This window comes from Panthera pardus, unplaced genomic scaffold, assembly GCF_024362965.1.
Source record: "Panthera pardus isolate Hobbes unplaced genomic scaffold, ASM2436296v1 HiC_scaffold_13, whole genome shotgun sequence".
Taxonomy (NCBI): domain Eukaryota; kingdom Metazoa; phylum Chordata; class Mammalia; order Carnivora; family Felidae; genus Panthera; species Panthera pardus.
In genome coordinates, this window is record NW_026526688.1 from 69119225 (window position 1) to 69142836 (window position 23612).

At 40.0% G+C, this 23612-nt stretch overlaps 1 protein-coding gene across 1 annotated transcript in view; it reads right to left on the reverse strand.

Moving 5' to 3' along the window:
- Window positions 1–23612, reverse strand: part of FNIP2 (folliculin interacting protein 2) — a 95101-nt gene that overhangs the window by 49778 nt on the left and 21711 nt on the right. Inside the window, 7 exon segments of the mRNA XM_053901168.1 lie at window positions 6002–6073; window positions 7651–7740; window positions 7914–8014; window positions 9547–9618; window positions 9722–9822; window positions 12912–13052; window positions 15952–16078. Coding sequence (XP_053757143.1) covers window positions 6002–6073; window positions 7651–7740; window positions 7914–8014; window positions 9547–9618; window positions 9722–9822; window positions 12912–13052; window positions 15952–16078 — 704 coding nt within the window.

Sequence of the window (23612 nt, forward strand, 5' to 3'; positions counted from 1 at the left end):
GCATCTTATACCACCCGCCCTTACTACATTCCAGCCTCCTTGCTATTCCTTATACACAAAGCTCCAAAGCCTGTTTCCACTCTCGGTTTCTGCACTAGCTGTTCCATGCCCAAAATGCTCTTTGCTCTGATCTTCATGGCAATCCAGTCAGCTGAACATTTCACCTTCTTGGAGAGGCCTCCCACGAGCACCCCATATGTTCTACTTTTCCTCAGTGTAAGTGCTTGCCTACATTTTACTATCTATTATCTGTGTTTCCTCTATTAAATATAAACTCCATGAGATCATGGATCAAGATGAGCCCTGATCTATCCCCATATCCTATGAAAACGCCTGGCACATAAGATGCTCAAGAAATATTGCTGCATGAAGAGTGAGCAAATGGGTTATGGGAAGAACAGCGATGTCTGTCTCAATCGGTAATTATGACAGAAACAAAGCATTAGGGAGGCAAATTTCTATAGAGAATTCAAAGTGTGAGTTCGTTAAAAGTTTCCTGCGGTCAAAGCTGTACGCAGAGCACTTGGATTTTCTCTTTTTCCTCCCTACCCTCATTTCAAAATATTCTTTTGTTGTTGTTGTCGTTTTGTGGTGGTAGTGGAGGCGGTGATGGTGATGGACAGCAGTAGTATAGCTCTGACCCTGAACACTTTTTATATTTGGCACAGAGGGCACTACATCCAAAACACAGCAATCATCTTTTTTTGCTATAACACTGACGGTACTTCGCTTAGAGTTTTTGCTTCAACACTTGAAAAATACAAGGTTCCTTAAAGTGTACCAGTTGTATTTCTCATTACAAAGGAACAGAAGCATTTTCAAAGGTCAATTAATAGAGCTGTGATTATTGTTGGATAGGAAAATGCCATTTTCAATAAACCAAATCAATACATTAATTGGCAAATCAAATTTTAGTTAACACATCATAGTTACCAAACCACAGAGTGATTTTAAGACTATATGGGGTCCTCAAAAGTGTCCCAGGTCTTTTAAGTTTTAATAAAATTCCTATCAAGTTTCCTCAGTGGAAAGACAAAGAAAATGTCTTCACCACCACGATTTCAAAACACCTTAATTTTTTTTGTTTGTTTGTTTTGAGAGAGAGAGTTTGTGAGCAGGGGAGGGGCAGAAAGAGAGGGGGACAAATGATCTGAAGGAGCCTCCGTGCTGCCAGCAGTGAGGCTGACGTAGGGCTCGAACTCAAGAACTGGGAGATCATGACCTGAGCCAAAGTCCAACATTCAACAGACTGAGCCACCCAGGTGCCCCCAAACACATTAATTTTTAAAAATGACAATTTTTTAGGGTAGCTTTAGGTTCATAGAAAAACTTAGTGGAAGGTACAGAGCTCTGTCCATATAGCCCCTGCTCTCACATACACAGAGCCTGCCCCATGATGAATATCACACACCAGAGTGCTATACTTGACACAGCTCATGAACCAACACTCAAACATAATCATCAGCCAGAATCCATAGTTCACCACAGAGTTCACTCTTAGTGTTGTACTTTCTGTGAGTTCCAACAAACGTGAACTGACATGTACCATCTACTACAGTATCAATGAAAATATTTTCAGTTCCCTAAAAACCCTCTGTGCTCCATCTACTCATCCCTCCCTGCCCCTGTCCCCACTCCTGGTAACCACTGATCTTTTTACTGTCTCTACAATTTTGCCTTTTCCAGATGTCACACAGTTGAACTCCTATAGTAGGTAAGTCTTCTCAGCTCAGCTTCTTACACTTAGCCATATGATTTAAGTTTCTCTCATATTTTGTCCCAGTTTGATAGCTCATTCCTTTTTAGCACTGAATAATATTTCATTGAAAGCACCTTAAATTTTAATTCCTTAGTTAGGATATAAACTCTAGCCGAGCCTTGGTGATCAAGCCTCTACAATTATGTGCCAAGTTATTTAACCTTTGTATGCCTTTTAATTCATAGTCTGTAGTCTAAGAATGAAGTGCCTACAAAGACTTTTACGAAGAATAAAAATTCTCTTGGTTCTTTGCTCTTCCGTATAAGTGAGAGTTATTTTGTCTGGCTTCACAAGGGATTTTAATCAAAATTACACTGAATTTATATTTATTTGTGAAACTTCATCTCTTTCTCCATTCATTTAAGTCTTCTTTTAATAAAGTTTTAAAATCTCTCCATAACTGTATCACACATCTTTGTTTAGAATTATTCTAGATCCCTAGTTTGGGATGCTATCTGCATTGCTTTTTTATTCTAATTTTTCTTAAACAGGTAGTAAGAATGCAAATGTAGAAAGGAAAAAGCTAAAGCAAAAGAGTCAGCAAATTTGTGAAATGGAAAACAAACATTCATGCCAGGAGAATAACCAAAGGTCTGACTTAAAATATGAGAAGTATAAAGAAATGAAGAAATGGAGTTCTGTCCAAGCTACATTACAGACTGCCAAGTTCATATATAGAAGGCAAGGCAAAGCCCAAAGTAAAGGCTTGAGAGTAATGATGTAACAAGACATTTTTAGATTGGGACAGTTTCTTACATAGTCTGTGGAAAGAAGAATAAAACAAAAGTGCCAGTCCCCAGTGATCCCTGCCTCACACGCCAAAAAGGACAGTACTGACACAAAAGGGATCAGATGCCCACACCCTGAGTTGTAGGAGGCCCTGGTGCTGGGGAGCAGTTGGAGACCACAGCTCAGCAATTCTCTAGTCTGCACTTCTAGTCTCAGGTGGGCAGGGCAGAAAGCTCCAAACCTTATCTGAAGCCTGGAGGTGATGAGACAGTTTCACAACAATTTCCCAGGGGAGACAGAAAGTGAGTGGGAGATGATGTCCCAGCATCTCCTTGGGGCCTCCCATTCTCTTGTGTTCCCAGAGGAGCACAATCAGTACCGCCAAGACTCACATAAAGTGAGTTCAAGCCTTTGCCTACATTTATACATGCAAGGTCAACGGGATGCCATGGCCTTTCTCCCACACAGACAACAAACAAAGCAGTACCCTCCTTGACTCTTGCCACTCTTTACAAAGCACTCTATCAGTTAAATCAATGAAGAATTCAGATCCAAATGGGATGTCATTTTGCATTATTCAATGGTGACACATGTTGTAATAAATAGTCTGACTCCATTTTTTGATGTCTGACTGCTGATACCTTTTAAGCTTCTCCTCTCAAACCTCTTCCTTGTCTGCCCCACATCTGAGCAAGGTGATGAGAAAGCCTAGAGGCTTTCTCCTTTGGAACCACTAGGAAGTTCAACCTGTGTGTGGAAGCCCTCACCCTGGCCCTACCCCCAAACCATCATAAAAACCTGAAGATCATCTCCTTTCCCTTTCTCTCAAGGCATTTTCTTTCTTTTATTTTTAATGTTTATTTATTTTGAGAGCAAGAATACGTGCACACGTGGGAAGGGGAGGGGCAGAGAGAGGGGCATGGAGACACAGATTCCAAAGCAGGCTCCAGGCTCCAATTTGCCAGCACAGAGCCCGACACGGGGCTCGAACCCACAAACCATGAGATCATGACCTGAACTGAAGTCAGACGCTTAACCGACTAAGCCACCCAGGCACCCCTCTCAAGTCATTTTCTAACCATCTTAGGAAGCCCATCCTGCTCTCACCAGAAAGTGTCATTACGTGAGTGATAAATATTTTCATATCCTCTTGCATGTGTGTGGTGTCATTAGTCTCGACATCCAAACCAAATTTGGGGTGGGGTCCACCCTGTACCTGCAGAGTGGCCAAAACACATGTCCTAGTTGAGTACTATGATGATGTGTATTCTTACACTGAAGGTTCATTTCAAAACACTTGAATAAAAATGTTTGAGAATACATGTTAAAGTTTTTCTCATACTGATCTTCTGCCTATTTTACTACTTTTTTTTAAAGTCAATTTGTTTATTTTGAGAGTGAAAAAGAGAGAGAAAGCATGTGCATAAGTGGGGAAGGGAAAGAGAAAGGGAGAGAGAATCCCAAGCAGGCTCTGCTCTGTTGCTCTCAGCACGGAACCTGAGGCAGGGCTTGAACTCAAGAACTGTGAGATCATGACTTGAACCGAAGTCAGATGCTTAACTGACTGAGCCACCCAGGTGCCCCATGAGAAATTTCTTTTTAAAAGGAAGTTTCCTTTAGCTAATTTTACTGGGAATTTGCTTGTTGAGTATTGAAAATAAAATCAGAGGAAGAAAGGTGTCTGTGGAGGTAAATCCGTCCACCTCTGCGGGAGGGCCTGCCAGTCACCCTCTCTTCTGTCCTAGAGTCAGGCTGATCTAGATTTTATCTTAGCTACCCCTTCTCTCATTCCTTCAAGGCTTAAACTTTTCTAATACTGCTTTTAAGATCTCTCAGTTTCTGCCTTCGTACATGATTCCGCTATGATTTTTGATTTGTGGTTTAGATCTGAGGTAGATTCTGTGCTGTAGAAGAAGGGCAGTGAAGCAGTGATCTGGAAATGGAGGCCTTGGAGGAGTGTGGGTTTTTTTGCCTGATGCACACATCAGACATGCAGCCTCTGCCTTCCACTAAAGACTAAGAGCACCCCACTGGTTTTACCAGTGATACAGGACACCTTCGCCAAACAGGCCAGCCAGTCAGTGCCTCAATGCCTTTCTTCCTTGCCTTCCTTTCATTTCTGTGTCCATCTCTGGCCCTTAGACACACCTCAAAGGAGTCCTCATGTTGCTTTTGTGTGGTACCAGGGTCCTTCATCCCACTCGGTACAACTCTGCTCCTGAGTTATTAAATGAAATGTCATTTGTTACTGAATCCCCTTCCTTTGTTTATGTATGTCACGTATAAAGTACACTGGATTTTATTTACAATGAAATAAAAACGATTGCTTTTGGTCTTCGTAATCTTTTTTTGTAAACTTGAGCATTGAGCCATTGGTCAGAAATGTAACTCCTGTTGCTTAGACGTGTATCATTTTCATTTAAAGCAATTTTTGTACAAACATGAAATCTGAGAAGCTAAAGAGTAACTTATGAAATGCTAAAGAGAACACTGTTTTTAAATTTTAAATTTGATTTGTATTCAATGGTCTTAGGAGAATTTCCCCATTCCTTAGGGGGTGCTGTCAGCATTCTCTACTAGAGGAGTAGCTGAGCTTTGAGCTACATCAGTGCATCAGTTCCTCAAAGGCTGTGAATGTGTACTGAAGATCTTAACGTCCCAAAGCTCAGCTCCCTGCCCTGGTAGGGCCCACCTGAACAGGGATGGCTGGCACTGGAGCTATTTTTGTTAGGGTTGAATTTCAAGGCAAGAAGAAATGGGTACCACCATGGAACCAGAATCACTCTCAGTCAAAATTACTGTCTTAGGGGCACCTGGGTGGCTCAGTCAGTCTGACTGGCTCAGGTCACAATCTCAGTTCGTGGGCTCCAGTCCTGCGTCAGGCTCTGTGCTGACAGATCGGAGCCTGGAGCCTGGAGCCTGCTTTGGATTCTGTGTCTCCCTCGCTTTCTGCCCCTTCCCCCATTTGCACTCTGTCTCTCTCTCAAAAATAGATAAACATTAAAAAAAATTTTTTTAATTAAAAAAAAAGGAAATTTCTCAAATACAATATAGTCTCTTATGAGTTCAGGTTTAGAAAAAACTAGTCCATGTTGTACAATCACTCCTAGATGCTGTATATCAACGTTCTGGATCTTCAGACACATGAGACTACTTCAGAATATGGAAAAGGAGGGGCGTCTGGGTGGCTCAATCAGGGAAGCGTCTGACTTCGGCTCAGGTCATGATCTCACAGTTGGTGGGTTTGAGCCTCACGTCAGGCTCTGTGCTGACAGCTCAGAGCCTAGAGCCTGCTTCGGATTCTGTGTCTCCTTCTCTCTCTGCCCCTTCCCTGCTTGCACTCTGTCTCTCTCTAATATAAATAAATATTTAAAAATTAAAAAAAAAAAAAAAAAAGAATATGGCAAAGGAAAAAAACCCAGAAGGTAAGACCTGTCTTCTATTTTCCCACCTACTTCATCATTACAGATAGCTCACTCTATCAACTAAACATATAAAAGGAAGTGCAAATACCTGATCTAGCAATACCGCTGTCCCGGTCTTCATTCTGTCCTCTGCTTGGCATGTCAACTGGAGTGCTATGTGCTAAGATAAAGGCAAAAGTAACAATGTTATTGAACTTCCAAAGAAGGCCTTGTTTAAAAGCCACTACAGTAATTTTTACATTTCAAAGTAGGCTACTGCTATTGGTGATTGGCATACGTGTATATATGAAAATCAACGAGAAAGCAAAATTAAATACATAAAACACAATGGTGAGAGTAAAAACAGAACCAAGTAATTACCTGTCTTTACCCTACTGTAGCATAAAAACTTGTTGGAGTGGTGCCTATTTCTAAAGCAAACTGAATAATAAACTATTCATGCAGTTGATAAAATGAACAAACATTCTCAGGCAGATACTTCCAGCCATTGTCCTCATCATTAGTAATATTTAAATAGCACTGTATTTTCAAAATGCTTTATAATCAGTTTTATTAGTAACTATAGGCAACTTAGGAAACAGAAATATTTGAATACCATTTCATAAATTTAAAAAATGTTTCTGTTTATAACCCACTCTCTTGGCAGATAAAAACCCCTTCATTTTCAAATATTTCTTCCCCCATTTCTTTTCCATATACACCCAGTATCACTGTAGAGTTACTGAGAAAAACGAATATCCTGGCATGAATTTTAGAAAACACTCTAAAGTATTACAGACTTGTAGGAATGCTTCAGATTCATCATACATATTGAGCTAGAGGGTAGAGGACATATTGCTATAGTAAGCTTTACAATGTATGAGAAACCCAGGGCCCTGCCTGATTATTATACTTTCCAGAGAGTTTCTGAAGACTGTTTATTTTCATAATTTTGAAGAGAGCATATAAACATGTTAGCCTCACTCTACGTAGGTGGGAAGGTGTCACTTTCATTGGGGTGTCAGTTAACTAATAGAGCTTAGCACATTTCCAGCTACAAAGAACAGAATGAGGAATACCATTTGTCATAAACATAACCTTTAATGTTAGTAATGAAGATTCCCCACACTTGTTAATCATGCCAGACTTCAACAGACATTCAACAGCTTTAGCTAGCAAGGCCAGTTAAATCTAAGAATTTACCTACCCAGAGAGACCGAGATGATTATACCTGTAAAGAACCTAGAAACTGCATTTAAACTACTTAAATGCTAGAGAGAGTAGGGGTGGAAAGTAGAGAGAGAGAGAGGGAGAGATGAGGTGGCTGAGGAAGAGAAAAAGAGAGAGAGGGAGAGAGAGAGAGAGGTCTTCCATGCTCTTATTAGGTGACTTTTGAAGAAACTCTGTGCAGGTGGGGATGCAGGTGACTAAATGGATAGAAGTATATACCATGGGAAAGGAAAACAGTTCAGATTTGAAGAGGCCCAAGAAAATCAGAAAATATAATCCTCTTAGAAACACTAAGGGCTCATTTCAGATCAAAATCAGCTTACACTGGGGTATTAGCAAAGACATTTACAATAGAAGTTCATTGGTGGAATTTTCAAAACACCGTGAACTTGGCTGCATTTGAAACTATTATCTCAAGAGCCCCTTGGATTTCTAGAGAGGCACCAAACAGGATTTTTTTCTAAGAAACTGCACAGGAGTTATTACTAATGTGTGTGGGTCACACTGTTCTCAGCATTCCACACAAACCTGCAAAGAAAGAAGCGCTCCGGGTGAGCCGGAGAGGTCCTCCTTCAGCTACGCCCTGTAGCAGTTTGCTGCCGCATGCTTGCAGCAGACCTAGAGACAGAGACACACGGAAGAGGGGCCAACAAAGTACACACACAAAAATAAACACAGATTAAAGATAATGCAAAAAAACAAAACAACACAACAAACTCAAATAAAGCAAAACACACACCCACAATAGTGGTATTCAGAAAGAGAGAGCCCAGTTATGTGGCTGATTTTACCTAGGTTACTTCCAGTACGACAAGGACCCAAGTTATTCTGATTTGTGTTGAGTTTTCCCAAATTAGGATCCTGGTGGATGTATTCAAAGCTGTCTTGTAAGCTATATCCAGAGAAGGAGGGGAAAGGAGAGAGAGAAGAAAAATATCAAGAGATGAATAAGACTGTGTTCTAACAAACTCTCAAACACAGGCAACTTACCAGTTGTTCCAACTTTCCTTATAAATGAATAAAGTCTCACATCTACCAAAGGAAACTAAACTTTAGGGGAAAGGAAAAGACAAAAAAACTTTTTGAAGGCAGTCCAACCTATAAAACTAAACAACGTATTCCTAACAATTTTACATTATATAATGGGACATGGAACTCTACAAATTTGGCTTTGGTGACTGACACCTAGGATATCGCTATTCATTTCTAAATTGTGTTTTAGTAACTGACACTCAAGATGTTACTATTCATTTCAAGGGTAATTTCACATAAAACTTCAAAATGAAATTGATCTGAACTGTCAGTTAACATCTATGAGCAATTTAGCAAGTTTTTCCAGGAGGAGGATATAACAGAAATTATGATTCCCATAGGAGTTTGACTTCACAACATGTAAGAAGTTAGAATTACTCATAGACACAAATGTGAGAGAAGCCAATTTTAATAATTTACTTGATTTATTAACAAGTAAAATAAATATCAAGACTTCAAGGAGAATACAACATTAATAGGGCCAAAATAATTTTTACTTAAATGTGAGCTCGATATTCTATTATAGGGAATTAGTGTATAACTGAAAGGGTCTGAAAAAGAGTATCTCACAAAAAAAAAACATCAATTCTCATATAGGCTTAAGTCATGCCAGACCAATGTTAAATGCTCAAACAAGTTAAATTCATTATTTTGTTGAAGAGTAAGCAGAATTACTCAAAGGTACCCAAATCTACAAAGAAAAATATTTTTAATTTCCCAAGATTATGAAAAAAGAACGGCCTTCATTTGACCTCTAAGAATATCCCTTTAATTTATAACAAACTTCTTTCAAACTTACGAAAGTATAGCAAATGTTTTGTTTCATTCAAAAATGAAGCATATGAAATATTTCTGCTTGAAAAGTTCAAAGTGTATGAACAAATGTATCAGAATGAGAGTTAACATCAGTTTTCTTTGTCTACAAAGAAGTATAAAATTAGAGGAGGAAAAAACTCAGGAGTGAAGATCAGGATATGGCCTGGTCCAGGTACCCACCAGTCATAGAGGCGACATTGACAGCTGAATAGATGGTGAGCACATATGACCCAGCCTGCCATACATGTGCCCCACAGCCTGAAAAAACTCACTATGTGCTTCATTTCTTTAGAAATAAATTAACTAGCCAACCAGTTTTTTTGTTTTTGTTTTTGTTTTTTAAGATAAAACAGCATTGGGAAATAAACAGTCATTTGTCTTTAAGGCCAGCTAATAAAGTCAAAGGCCTTTTCATATACATTATGTGCAGGAAAATGGCCATTTCTTTGTTAATGTGGACTCATCTCACTTCTTATTTCAAAAATACGTATGGCTCTCAAAGAACTACTCTTTCCAGAAACAGCCACTTAAAAAAATGGGGAGGGAGGGTGGATTGGTACAAAATCCCACACTTACTTATTTGTACTCCCACAGAAGCTGCCCATTCTAGCTGAGAACACCTTACTAATCATCAGTTGTGGAGGAGAACTAGAAGAAAAAAAAGAGAGAGAGAGAGAAAGTATTTTTGAATAAGAAAGCAGTTTCACCATTCCGTTTTTCACAAATAGTAGGAAAAGAAGCCCAAACTCACCGTATATAGTGTATCTTTAAAGTGGAGCCTTTGTAACTCATTGCAACCGAGCCAAACATCATTTCCCCTAACATGTTGACATCAGAAGCGGGTCTTGTGTACTGCATACATTAAAGAAACCAAAATCAAAGTTAATATGTGGCACAACATGATGTGCGATGCAAAATAAAATAACATTTGGGGCGCCTGGGTGGCTCAGTCAGTTAAGCGTCCGACTTTGGCTCAGGTCATGATCTCATGGTTTGTGGGTTTGAGCCCCTTGCTGGGCTCTGTGCTGACAGCTCAGAGCCTGGAGCCTGCTTTGGATTCTGTGTCTCCCTCTTTCTCTGCCCCTCCCTTGCATATGTGCTCTGTATCTCAAAAATAAATAAACATAAAAAAAAAAATTTTTTTTTAAGAAAATAACATTTATTGATCTATGGGGTCCTTCTTTAGTTTATTAGCAGATAATTAAAACTATTTCTCAAAGCAGAAACTCATCATTTTATAGTCTTAATCCATAATGGTGATTGCCTATTTTTTTCCCATATTATTACTTATGTTCATGATTTTGTATACGCAGTATCTTCATGTAGGATCCAAGTGTTTCATCAAAGATCGTTTTTAATCTTGCTATGAAAAATAAAGATTTTTATTATCTCCATTTATAAACTTTAAAGATTAAGTTCTGAAAAAAAAAAAAGGGTAACTCTTTTCTTGGTACTATGCTAAGCAAAATAAGTCAGTCAGAGAAAGACATGTCATATGATTTCACTCATATGTGGAATTTGATAAATTCAACAGATGAACATAGGGGAAGGGAGGGGAAAATAAGATAAAAACAGAGGAGGGGGGGAAACCGTAAGAGACTCTTAAATACAGAGAACAGACTGAGGGGTTGCTGGAAGGGGAGGTGGGGGGGTTGGGCTAAATGGTGATGGGCAATAAGGAGGGTGCTTTTCAGGATGAGCACTGGTGTCATATGTAAGAGATGAATCACTGGGTTCTACTCCTGAAGCCAAGACTACACTGTATGTTAACTAACTTGAATTTAAATTTTAAAAAATAATAATAATTTCAAAATACATACATATATATATATATATATATATATATATATATATATATATATATATCCTGAATAAAAATACAGTTCAGCATTATTCACCTCAATAATTAATAGTGTTGAATGAAAATGCCAATTGGCACAGGTAGGGTTTTGTGAGGGTCCAAAAGATGACAGATGGTCTGATACCTCTGAAGTTTTACAAAAAAAATATTTCAAAAACATCTGACCCCTGTACCTTCTGGCCAGTCTTTCTCATCCCTTTCGTCATCCAAAAGGGGGGCCTGCGCTACCTCCACTTTCCCAGATCTCATCTGCTTGTTAACCTACTGCAGCCTCATCTATTCAAACTGCTCTAGTAGTGACTTCTGCCTTCCTGTCAAATCCAATGCACCCTTTCCAGTTTGCTTTCTTAAACATCTCTCATGGTATCTGGTGTTCTTATTTACCCTCCTTGTCGAATCTTCTTTCTTAGATCTTCCCTTGAACAGGATTGTTCCTCAGAGGACACTCCTACTCACCGTCTGCATTCTCAACCCCTCTTAGGATTTTGGTTATTCTTTACATAGGAATACTTCCCACATCTTTTATCTCCAGGCCCAGACCTCTCCCTGAACTCTAGAATCCTACATCCAAATGAATTCATCCAGATATCATTATATGTATGTAAAGATAATGTAACACATATTCTACAATAATGTATTATTACGATATGTGAATGAATGTATTTGGATATAGGATTCTAGACACCTGATGAACATGATAGATGTGAATGTCAACCAAACTAGTGTGCTGCGGGCACCCCAGCACACCCTGACCAAGACAAAACAATGGTCCAGGATCCAGCCCATCCAGCCCTGCATTCTCTGCTAGCGTGCTTTCCATCCAAGCCAAAACGTGGGAATCATTCTTAACACTGTCTTCTCAACCTTTTTTTTAAACTTCAAGTCCACACACACACATTATATACACACAAGTACATGCACACACTAACAAACACATACGCAACCTACTTATACATGTTTGCAGAAGAGGAAAGAGAAACAAATCTCTCAGCCTTGTTTAACGAGGCTCCTCTCTGTTTGGTTATAGCTCACGCCAACCTCTTCTCACTACATGCGGACAGAAACCAACTGTCTTTCACATTGTTTATTAATAACTTCCACCTACCGCCTCCATTTTATAATCTGCTTTTCCTTGGGGTACAGGGTCTATACGCCAATTGTGATTCTCAACTAGTTGAAAATTTCACTGTATACTTTTTAAATCACAAACCTCCTGGAAACTGAGGAGCACTGCGAAATAAGGGCAAATGTGTGGCACAAATCCTGAACATGAAATTAACAAAGTTCTATAGACCTGTGGCTGCCGGCAATTTACCCAGCTTTGCTTTTCCAGCAACATGGAAAATTCCACATGAGTCAAAAAAGAAAAAAAAAAATTGATACATTCTTCATCAGTTTACATCCTCCTGCTCTTCAGTATTTATGAAACACTTCTTCCCTTATTTCTAGTTAGCCAATATTTCTCAATAACCCAAATCCCTATCCTTTACTCTCTCTCTCTGTCTCTCTCTCTCTGTCTCTCTCTCTCTCTCTCTCTCTCTCTGTCTCTCACACACACACACACACACACACACACACACACACACACACACACACACAGATGCCACTAGCCCTGTTATCCCTCACACTCAAGTTAGATCTTACCATTTCTTTCTTCTGAACAAGATTTTCTTCCTCCTACTGGCAAGTGCTATTTTCTTAGGATGCCCATATACATTCCCAGAATCCTTAGAATTTTTATGCCAAAACTGGAAACTCTGTGTGTTTTAATCAGTTCTAACAACAAAGAGCGCAAAACAAAAGCATTTACCTCATTTGCAATATGTCTTCCTCATTCATCATTATAATATATAATTCATATATTATACTTGATCACCTCGACTCGGATACAGTTTTTATCGAGAGAGAAAAGCCAAAGTGTGAAAAGAGCACTGACAGGACACATTTAAGAGCACACTGTGGAATACTTATGCTCATGTCCCTGGAGAAGAATCCTCCAGCAGCTATTATTCCCTGTGGAGAAATCACAGTAAATGACTTCAGCCCCACGGGGCATCTGGTTGGGCAGGGATGGTTTTACCTGGTACTTTGGAAGCTGCTCCTTAGCATGTTGTAAAGATGCCCCGGAAGAACTATGGGAAGAGGTGCTGCTGCTGCTGCCGCCGCCGCCGCTTCCTTGACAGCACTTGGCTGACATTTTAAGAGACACATCCTCTGTTTTCTGGGTTGACAGACAGGCAAGATAAGAGATTGCTAAGTATATCGGGCTTCCTCAGCACGCTTTTCATTGGGAACTTCTTTGTCAAATCATTCTGTTCTGCTGTGCCTAAGCTGCACAGAAAACCAGAAGCTTTTTTTCCTTCTCTATGAGGACAAGAATGTGGCCCCTGGGGGTCTGAAGAAGGGTAACTAGACAGGAGATGGTGGTCTTGTAGTGGGACTATTCGCCATAAGTGATTCAACTGTTATTTACAGTTCAGTTCATAGATTTCATGGATTTCAACTCCTGAAATCGTCAGTGAGATCTGATCTCTCTGTTTTGGTCACTAGAGGACCCATTAGTACTAATGGAAAGTCCTAATCTATAAAATTCATGTGGAGAAAGACAATGCTCCAAATGTTAACCCTGTACCAGGCAAATGCAACAAAGTAGGAAAGCAGACTTACTAATTTGGAAAGCCTGGGTTTGTGTTTTTAATGACACACCTCCTCTAGCACTCCTTTAAAAGTAACAGGAGAGAGTTTGTGAAAGATAAACCAAAACTCTGAAACAGGAGCTCCTGTGAATTATACATCATGTGATGGAAAAGTGGCCTTTAAAGGTTAGGAGTAATACAAGATTATCTACTATATAGTCCCTAAATAGAGTTCACTGCTAATTTTATGATAGTGACATAAAGGTATAAAGACACACCTTTATTAATTCTTCCCTTCTGCCTACACCAAATTATATTGCTCCCTACAGAAGCATCCCGTGCCATCTATGGTAGGTTGTTTCTATTCTGTCTGAGTCTTACTTGCTTTTTTGTGTGCAGCTTTTGCTTGGAAAAACATGAATGCAACTGCAGCTTATCTAATCTCCAATGTGACAGTCACACTGGTGGTCTAATGCAAATGCCTGCAGTCATGTGCCTGATACAAACTCATGACGTTTTGTGCTTGCCAAGGGAGTGGGGGGCTGAAAATGGGAAAAGAATGTACGGAAAACACATACTGTGCTGGTCCATAACATTAGTCACTCCAGCAGTGACAGCATTCAAAGTCGTACTTGGTAATTCCCGGGTATCAGGCACTCCTTCAACACCCTCTTCAGATCTAGTTGTTACTTAATACCACTTAACCCAACACAGCCCCTCAGAGAGCCCAAAGTGACACTAAGTCCACACCTGCCTCACAGCCTGCTAGACCCTCTGGCTGGGGTACAACATACTGAGCAGTCTATAATTGGAGATAGCACCTGGGACGGTGAGTCGAGCACTACTTGTTTGGACTCTTTCTGTAGCCTTGGGAAAGTGACAAACCTCTCTGGACCTAGCTACCTTTTTGACTAAATGAGCACTTCCAAGAAAGCTTATATTCCCGACTCCAGTGTCATCACTGCTCTGATATACCAAAATTCCAGTTGCCTTTGAAAACCAGTGAGGGGCACCTGGGTGGTTCAGTGGGTTAGGCATCTGAGTCTCGATTTCGGCTCCAGTCATGATCTCACGGTTCATGGGATCGAGCCTCACATCTAGCTCTGTGCTGACAGTGCAGAGCCTGCTTGGGATTCTCTCTTTCTCTCTCTCTGTCCCTCCCCCCAGCATGCACGCATGTACTCTCTCTAAATAAAGAAATAAATAAATAAACTTTAAAAAAAGAAAAACCAGTGAGAATTTTTTCTTCTACCTGTTACCACCATTAGGAGCCCTAGTGATGGTGTGTGGGTGTTTCAACTAAACCATCTGTGTAAGGCCTTCAGGGAAACAGGAAATGATATGGGAAATTAAGGGAGAAATCATGTCCTGTCAAGTGCTGGCTCACCTAAACTTTGATACAAATCTACCATTAAAGCCTACAGGTGAATCACCTGAGAGATTCCCCGCCCCCCCAACCCAACAAGCCCAACAACTACTGTAATGATTAGCTACCTGGCAGACTTCCACTATAAAGTACTATGGAATCTACCCAGCTAAACTGCCTTTAACCAAATACTTCCTTCCTGCAGAAATGATCCTTATCAAAAGCAGGAAAACAGCCCCTTGGCCCTGATGAAACAAAGACTGTGATATAAACTATTCATTTACTTAGCTACACATGCGATGAACTTCCAGAATTTGGTCAGTATAGACAGCAAGCTACTGAACATGAAAAGAATGAAAAGTCTAAAGGCGACAACTTAGAAGTACCTCAGGCTGAGGTCCAGAAGACTCAGGGAGGACCAGACTCTACTCCTCACCTGGACACGTGACCTTAACCTTTCCTGTTCTGGCTCCAGGGGATCAAGGGCTGCTCTGCCCTCACTTAACCCATCCCAGATCCTGCCGTGCCCCACCCCACAACACTCCCCCTCCCCCCACCCCTGCTTTGCACTAAAAAAAGGAAGTAAATAAAGTTTCCTTGGTCAAATGGGTTTGAGAAACACTCCCTTTTGAAGAGGACAGTGTATGTTAGCATACTGAAGCCTTATAGTAAGAAAAGCTATTTAATCTTGTTGAACCCAGTGCTATGTAATACCTCTTACTATCTATGAGAAATACCAGACAGAAGGATCTATTAACTTCCCTTCAGGCTAACACTTTCTGAATTTTAGAGTGTTCAGCTTTCCTATTACATAGCACATGTTTGGCATCAAAATCCTACTGAATTATAACTCAGCAGCAAATTTACCTCTAGTAATATTTACAGTACACTGCTGGGCATCTGTCATGACTCTCCGGTAAAAGTTTCACCTGGCATATTAATAAGAATACAAATGCGGCAGGACGGGGGTGGCGGAGAGCCTTTGTTTACGCTGCTTCTGAACCTTAATGACACATACAGTAGAGCTCAAAGAGAAGATTATGAACTAATAAACGACTGCTCAGAGAGGTGGTTAAAAGCACAAATTAAAAAGATGAAAGCAAATCTGCATTTCATACCTGAGTTGCTACCTCTTCAATCTTGTGAACCGCTTTAGAATCAAATAAGACTTGTCTTCCTCTTCTCTCACAGTCCTGGTAAACTATCAGGCGAATCTCATTCAGGTCAAACTCCGAACATGACCAACTGTGGATTCAAAAGAGAGAAAGAAGTTACGTTATCCACAATCCACAACACTTGGAATGGTCATGGTGAGCTAAGATTCCCAGCCAACATGCTATGTGCCTCTGACCAGGGGCAGACAGCCTTGTCTGTGGGCTCTAATGGGCCATTGTCCATGGCAAAGGTTTGGAAGACTGCTGTAAACAATAAATCACTGGAGAGAAAGTTTCTCCTTCCAAAGCCACTTTGGGCAAAGACAGCAACCAAAAACCATAAGGATGTGTGCAGAAAGCTAAATTTGGATTCCTGGATTCTGGGAATGGTACACCTGAGGTACAGGAATGTTCCAGCTTCTGTGTTATTGGCCAGGGAACCATTTGGAGCAAGTGAGTGGAGCCTTCTCCTCTCTTCCTCTCCCACCCACCAGGCTCAGGTGAAAATGAGTGGAATTACATATCCTAAATTTTAGAACTTTATTATAGCTGGCTTGGATACAGAAGTTTTGAAAACCAAGTGCATCACTGTACAGAATCTGAATTGCTAACAACAATCAGCAATGGAGGAAGCACAGCTTACTCCTGTTAAAAAGAAAACCACAGGCCCAAAATGGTGTCACTTAATCCAAGTCACCAAACCAGGACTGGCTTAACTGCTGTTTAGACCTCCCCTAGAAATAGTCTTAACCAGTCAATCAGGAATTTTCTGACTAACATGAGGTAATCTGTCACATGGGCCTACTCCTAGCCTAAAAGAAGATGAAGTAATCTGCATGATAAGACCCTTGTCCTTCCCCCTAAGGGAAAATGATCTAGCCTGAAACAATCCTTTCTTGTCTCTTGCTATTAACTCCTTGTTCCATCCTCCCCATAAAAACCTTCCATTTTGTACAACTCTTCAGAGAGCCCCTCTACTTGCTGGATGGGATGTCGCCACGTTTATGAATTGCTTAATAAAGTCAATTATAACTTCACATTAAAAGCTGCTGGGATAAAATTGCTCTAAACATAAGTTTGCTCTTGAGTAATAAATGAAATCAGAATGTGAGGACTATAAAAAAGGGCAATCATTTAAAATGCACTGCTTTGGGATGCCAGGCTGGCTCAGTCAATAGAGCGTGCAACTCTTGATCTTGGGGTCCTATGTTCAAGCCTCATGATGGGCATACAGCTTACTTTAAAAAAGTAAAAAAGTAAATATAAAATGCACTGCTTTGGACATATTCAGTTATTAGTCTGTTAATCCTGTCAACATATATTTGAGTGCCTACTATGTTTCAGGTACTGTGGTCCAGATGCTAGACATTCAGAAGTTAACTAAATAGAATTGGTCCCTGCCCTCATGGAGAACATGGTTTAGTGGGGAATACAGGGCCAATAATGATATAAATGTATAACTACAGATTGTCATAAGTGCAAAAAGGAAAAGGATATGATGAGTGTGTCTTATTTTCAGATCTGAAGAGCTGGGAAGTCCCTAAGGATTTAAGGAAGTGAAGGGGGTGCCTGGATGGTTCAGTTGGTAGAACATGTGACTCTTGATCTTGGGGTTGTGAGTTCAAGCCCCACGATGGGGGCAGAGCTTACTTAATAAAACAACAACAACAACCAAACAGAGGATTTAAGAAGTGATTTTTAAATAGGACTTGAAGAAGTAAGAGCTAAAGAGATAAGGTGTGAGAATGAAGAACAGGGTAGGAAGAGAGTAGGCTGGGAAGACAGCAGGGGTCAGGATCATGCCCTAAGTGCAATGAGAAGCCAAGATGTACAAAGGTTGATAAACTCAGGTCTACACTTCTTAAAAATTCAACCTGGTTCCTCTAAGGAAAACATGGGTGGGGAGATTAAGACTGGAGGTAAGAAGGCCAAAGAGAATTTATTATCAGAGTTCAGGCCCTTCATCAGGAAGGTTAGAGGAACAGCAATGGAGGTGGAGGAAAGAGAACAGATATTAGGGGCAGAACTAATAAGAGTTAGCGGTAGGCTGCGAGGGTACTGGAGACAAAAGGAATGCCTCCTGCTTAGAGAAAGCTGGAGAAGTAGGAGGAGTCCCCAAGGTATGGATGATAGGAAGTCACATAGATAGACTGACAAAAGCAAACTGTTTAAACTAAGAGACAGTCAACTACAATGAAATCAGACACATCTGGATCAAATCCATACTTTGAGTTTCCATTTTTTTCATCAGCACAATGAGAATATTAATGTCAACCTCACAAGGCTGCTATAGGAATTAAATGAAATGTGTAAAGTGTTTCACATAGAGGCTGACACACAGTAAGTGCTCCAAAATGTTAATAATTACTTAAGAGAATTGTTAATGGTACAATTTTTTTTTTTTTTTTTTACCAGCCACAAACTGTGCATTATTGGCTCTTTCCTTTTTCAGGCAATAGTAGTTAATATTGAATATGTTCTTTCAGGGTAGCAGATTAATTTTCTTAAATCCCAGCACCAAAAAATATAAAGCTCTGGTTGTACGTTCTTCTAACAACCTATATTCTGAGTTATCATGCCCAAGCAACCCTTCCTCCCAGTTTTGACAACAACATGGCAAGTTTATTTTAGAAATCATTTTCTTCTACTCTCAGTCCAGAGACAGTCTGTGATGTAGGCCTGGCTAATCAGACATGACCACATGACCCCCAGCTAGGTTATGAAAGCCAGTCCCCCAACTTAGCTGCTCAGCTAGGAAATGATAACCCTGGTGCCTATTTTTGCCAGTATGAGGTAAAAGCCTATCTCTGAAAATGAAGTCAGGGTGAAAGAAAGCAGAGGGAAGGAGTGGGATGAGGCACATTCCTGTTGGCAATCGAAGCCAACAGCTTCTGAGTGAGCACTATTCCTGGAGTTAGTTTTCTGTCACTTACAACCAAGAAGTCCTGAAGACTGTGCCCCAAACCACTAAATTTTTAAATTACATAAAGCCATTAAAAATACCCTCTATGGGGCGCCTGGTAGGCTCAGTCGGTAAAGCGTGCAACTTTTGATCTTGGGGTTGTAACTCTGAGCACTATGTTGGGTACAGAGATTACATAACGAAAATATCTGGGGGCGCCCGGGTGGCTCAGTTGGTTAAGCATCCCACTCTAGATTTCAGCTCAGGTCATGATATTACGGTTTGTAAGACTGAGCCTGGCATAGGGCTCTGTGCTAATAGCATGGGAGTCTGCTTGGGATTCTCTCTCTCTGGCCTTCCCTCACCCCCCAATAAATAAATAAAAAACATTTTTAAGAATCTTAAAAAAAAAAACCTCTGAAATTATTAAGACATAGTACATAGGCTGAAGTTATTAAAAATGAAAAAGCAAAGAGGATTTGTCTTTTTTTCTTGTTCCATCTGTTTTGCCCTAACAATTACACTTTGCCAAAATAGCTTTATAATTTACACAGCAAGTTGTTCAATCCTTATTTTTGAGGAGTAACCCTGACTCAAATACCAAACTGAGGACAGCCTGACTAGAAGAGCTAAGATTTAATAAGGATCATACCACCTTATTAAATGTTTCATGCTATTTTTCAATTTTAAAGGAATGGAAATAAAAGATAGGAGGCAGAAAGCACATACGTTGGATTGTCTAATTTTTTGACCCAAATACCTTCAAAAGGTATGCTTTATATAAGGCAAACTCCACTCTCCAGCTTCCATATGAATACTGCCTTATTTAATGTCTAATTATAATTTCATCACTAATACTAATGTAGAGGAAATTACAGTTGAGTAATTTGATGAAGAAAATACAGGCAGGACAAAGGACATTAAAAGAGTGCTTCAGAATAAGGCAGGCCTGGGATCAAATCTCAGGTCTGCCTCCTACTGGAGTTACAGCCTTAAGAAAGTCCCCCCCTCAAGCAGTACTTGTAAGACCTGGTGTGAAGATTAAAGGAGATAATCTGCGGAAATCTCCCAGCGCACTGTCAGCTTTTTTCCCTGGGATCCTCCATAACACAGGGCTTCACTGAGTCATAATCACATGCCACATGCATTTTCTGCATGTTCACATTCACTTCAACATTCAACCAAAGTTATTGTGGGGCTTCTGTGAGTACAGCCATGGTTCCTGGTGTTTTACTAAGGGCAACTTTGCGTGACTCAAAGAGGTATAAAAAAATAAGCCGTGGGCTTTTGCCTTAAAATATCTATTTAAGAGATATTTATTCTAATGAGAACTACCTCATTGCTTTGCCTTGGTTGAAAGTAAGGCCCCTGGTTTTATTTATCTACTCTGGTCATGGCCATCTGAGCTGAGGCACAAAAAAGTAAGATGGTTTATCTACCTTTTCTTACTGTAAAATTTAAACAAAAGGACTTAGATGGACCCTTTTCAGTTTTAGGAGTCCATGATGGTAACATCTGCCGGCTGGAACTGAAACCAGCTGTTATTTCTGTAACTACTCATCAAAAGCAGGAAGAAAGTGACCAAAGTCTACATCACTTATCTGAAAGGTGACAATCAATAGTTCAAATGAGTTTAAGTACAGAAAACAGAATTCTCTTTAAAATATATGTAATCAGGGGCTCCTGGGTGGCTCAGTTGACTGACTGAGTGTCCAACTTCGGCTCAGGTCTTAATTTCACAGCTCATGAGTTCGAGCCCTGCATCAGGCTCTGTGCTGACAGCTTGGAGCCTGGAGCCTGCTTCGAATTCTGGGGCTCCCTCTCTCTCTGCCCCAACCCACTCGCATTCTGTCTCTCTCAAAAATAAACAAACATTAAAAAAATAAATAAAATAAAATAAAATAAATATAATCAGGAGTACCTGGGTGGCTCAGTCGGTTGAACATCCAACTTCAACTCAGGTCATGATCTCACAGTTTTGTGAACCTGACCTCCACATCAGGCTCTGCACTGGCAGTACAGAGCCTGCTTGAGATTTTCTCTCTCCCTCTCTCCCACTCCCACTCTCTCTCTCTCTCTAAATAAAATAAAATAAAATAAAATAAAATAAAATAAAATAAAATAAAATAAAATAAAATAAAATATATAAAACCATGTGTTGTGGGTTTAATCGTGTCCCCCAAAACGGTATGTTCCATTCCTAATTCACAGTACCTGTCAACATGACCATGTTTGGAAAGAAGATCTTTGCAGATGTAATCAAGTTAAGATGAAATCATACTAGATGAGGGTGATTAGTGTCTTCATGAGAGGAGGGAAATTTGGACATAGACACAGAGGGAAGGTGATGATGGACAGATTGTGGAGTTATGCTGCTACAAGCCAATGAAGGCCAAAGAAGCCTGGCAGTCAGGGGGATACAATAAATAAGAACTAGGTAAGTCATTATTCTCTAGTCATTTAAAATCTACAAGACACAATCATATAGGTAACTACATGAAAATAAAAGGGTTAGGCAGAATATAGAAAGCAAAAAAAAACAAAAAAAAAAAACAAAAAAAAAACAGGAAAAGTTTCCAGAAGAAGCAATATCTGAACTGATGAAGTTAGGAAGAATGGCAAGGATTCCACATGTAATGTAAACAGGGGAGAGAGTCATTGCAGAATGAGGGCATGACATAAATACAAAAAGTCAAATGGTACAAAGTCGATCTTAATTTCTTGAAACATGTCTACTACAGAAGAATCATGCAGGAGATGAGTCTGGAAAGACAGTGTAGGCCTACTTGTGGAGGACCCTGAATGTCAAGCCAAGGAATGTATGTTTGCTTCCACAAGCAGTGGTGTGCCATTCCAACTTTCTGAGATGGGAAATGACATCATCTGACTTGTGTTTCAGGAGAACTAAAGCTGTTTAACAAAGCCATTTTCAGAGCCATTGGAATGGTGGTAGTGACTTGCATACCCAGGGTTTCAAGGAGTCATGGCTAATAAGGATGAGACAAGTAGTTGTATGATTTGCCAACATCCTCCAAGACCAATTCTAGTGTTCATGCTTGACTGGTCCTTTGAACTTTTATAGGAGTCAGGCTAGAAGTGGGCTCAAGTACAGCCATGTTGAAACATGATCTATGGAGGATGAATACTTCAAAAATGTTTTCCCTTTTGCTCTCATGCAAGGAAATAACCCTTATATAGTCAACAACAAGTTCACAGGAAGAGTTTAGAGGGCAGTCCTGTGATCTAAGAATGTGAATATTTAAAAAGTCAGGTAGGTGGGAATGCAAGCTGGTGCAGCCATTCTGGAAAACAGTCTGGAGATTCCTCAAAAAACTAAAAATAGAACTACCCTACGACCCAGCAATTGCACTAGTAGGCATTTATCCACCGGATACAGGTGTGCTGTTTCAAAGGGACACATGCACCCCCATGTTTATAGCAGCACTATCAACAATAGCCAAAGTACGGAAAGAGCCCAAATGTCCATCAAGGGATGAATGGATAAAGAAGATGCGGTATATATATATATATATATATATATATATATATATATATATACAATGGAGTATTACTCAGCAATCAAAAAGAATGAAATCTTGCCATTTGCAACTACGTGGATGGAACTGGAGGGTATTATGCTAAGTGAAATTAGTCAGTCAGAGAAAGACAAAAATCCTATGACTTCACTCATATGAGGATTTTAAGAGACAAAACAGATGAACATAAGGGAAGGGAAACAAAAATAATATAAAAACAGGGAAGGGGACAAAACAGAAGAGACTCATAAATATGGAGAACAAACCGAGAGTTACTGGAGGGGTTGTGGGAGGGGGGATGGGCCAAATGGGTAAGGGACATTAAGGAATCTACTCCTGAAATCATTGTTGCACTATATGCTAACTAATTTGGATGTAAATTTTTAAAAATTAAAATTAAAATTAAAAAAAAAAAAAAAGGTAGGGGGCACCTGGGTGGCTCAGCTGGTTGAGCGGCTGGCTTTATTTAGCTTAGGGATCTCAGAGTTCATGAATTCGAGTCCTACATCGGGCTCTCTATTGTTAGCACAAAGCCCACTTCAGATTCTCTATCCTCCTCTCTCTCTGCCCTTCCCCTACTCATACTTTCTCAAAAATGAATAAACATTTAAAGTAAATAAATGAATAAATAAAATATGATAGAGAAATTTAAGTGGTCCAAGAAAAAGTAAAATTAAACAAAAAAATCAACAATAACAATCACAACAGAAAATGGCAAAAACTACCCATTTAACAAGTAGCTCCCACATGCCTACTGGGTGCTTGCACTCTTCCAACCACTGGGATACAGCTGTGAACAAATCATAATTCCTGCTCTGATGAAACTTTTACTGTATTTATGACGATATTTTACTCTTAAGCCCTATTCTGTGTTTCTTCTACCAACTCTCATTGCTCCTCTTCTCTTTCTCAAAAAAGTTTCTAAAATCAAACAGAAACCCTCTAGAAAGGTTTGCTCAAGAATAGTGAGGAAGGGGGTGCCTAGGTGGTTCAGTCTGTTAAGCATCAAACTTAAAAAATGTATATTTTTAATGTTTATTCATTTTTTGAGAGAGAGAGAGAGAGAGAGAGAGAGATAGGGTGTGAGTGGGGGAGGGGCAGAGAAAGGGAGACCCAGAATCTGAAGCAGGCTCCAGGCTCTGAGCTGTCAGCACAGAGCCAGACACAGGGCTTGAACCCACGAACTG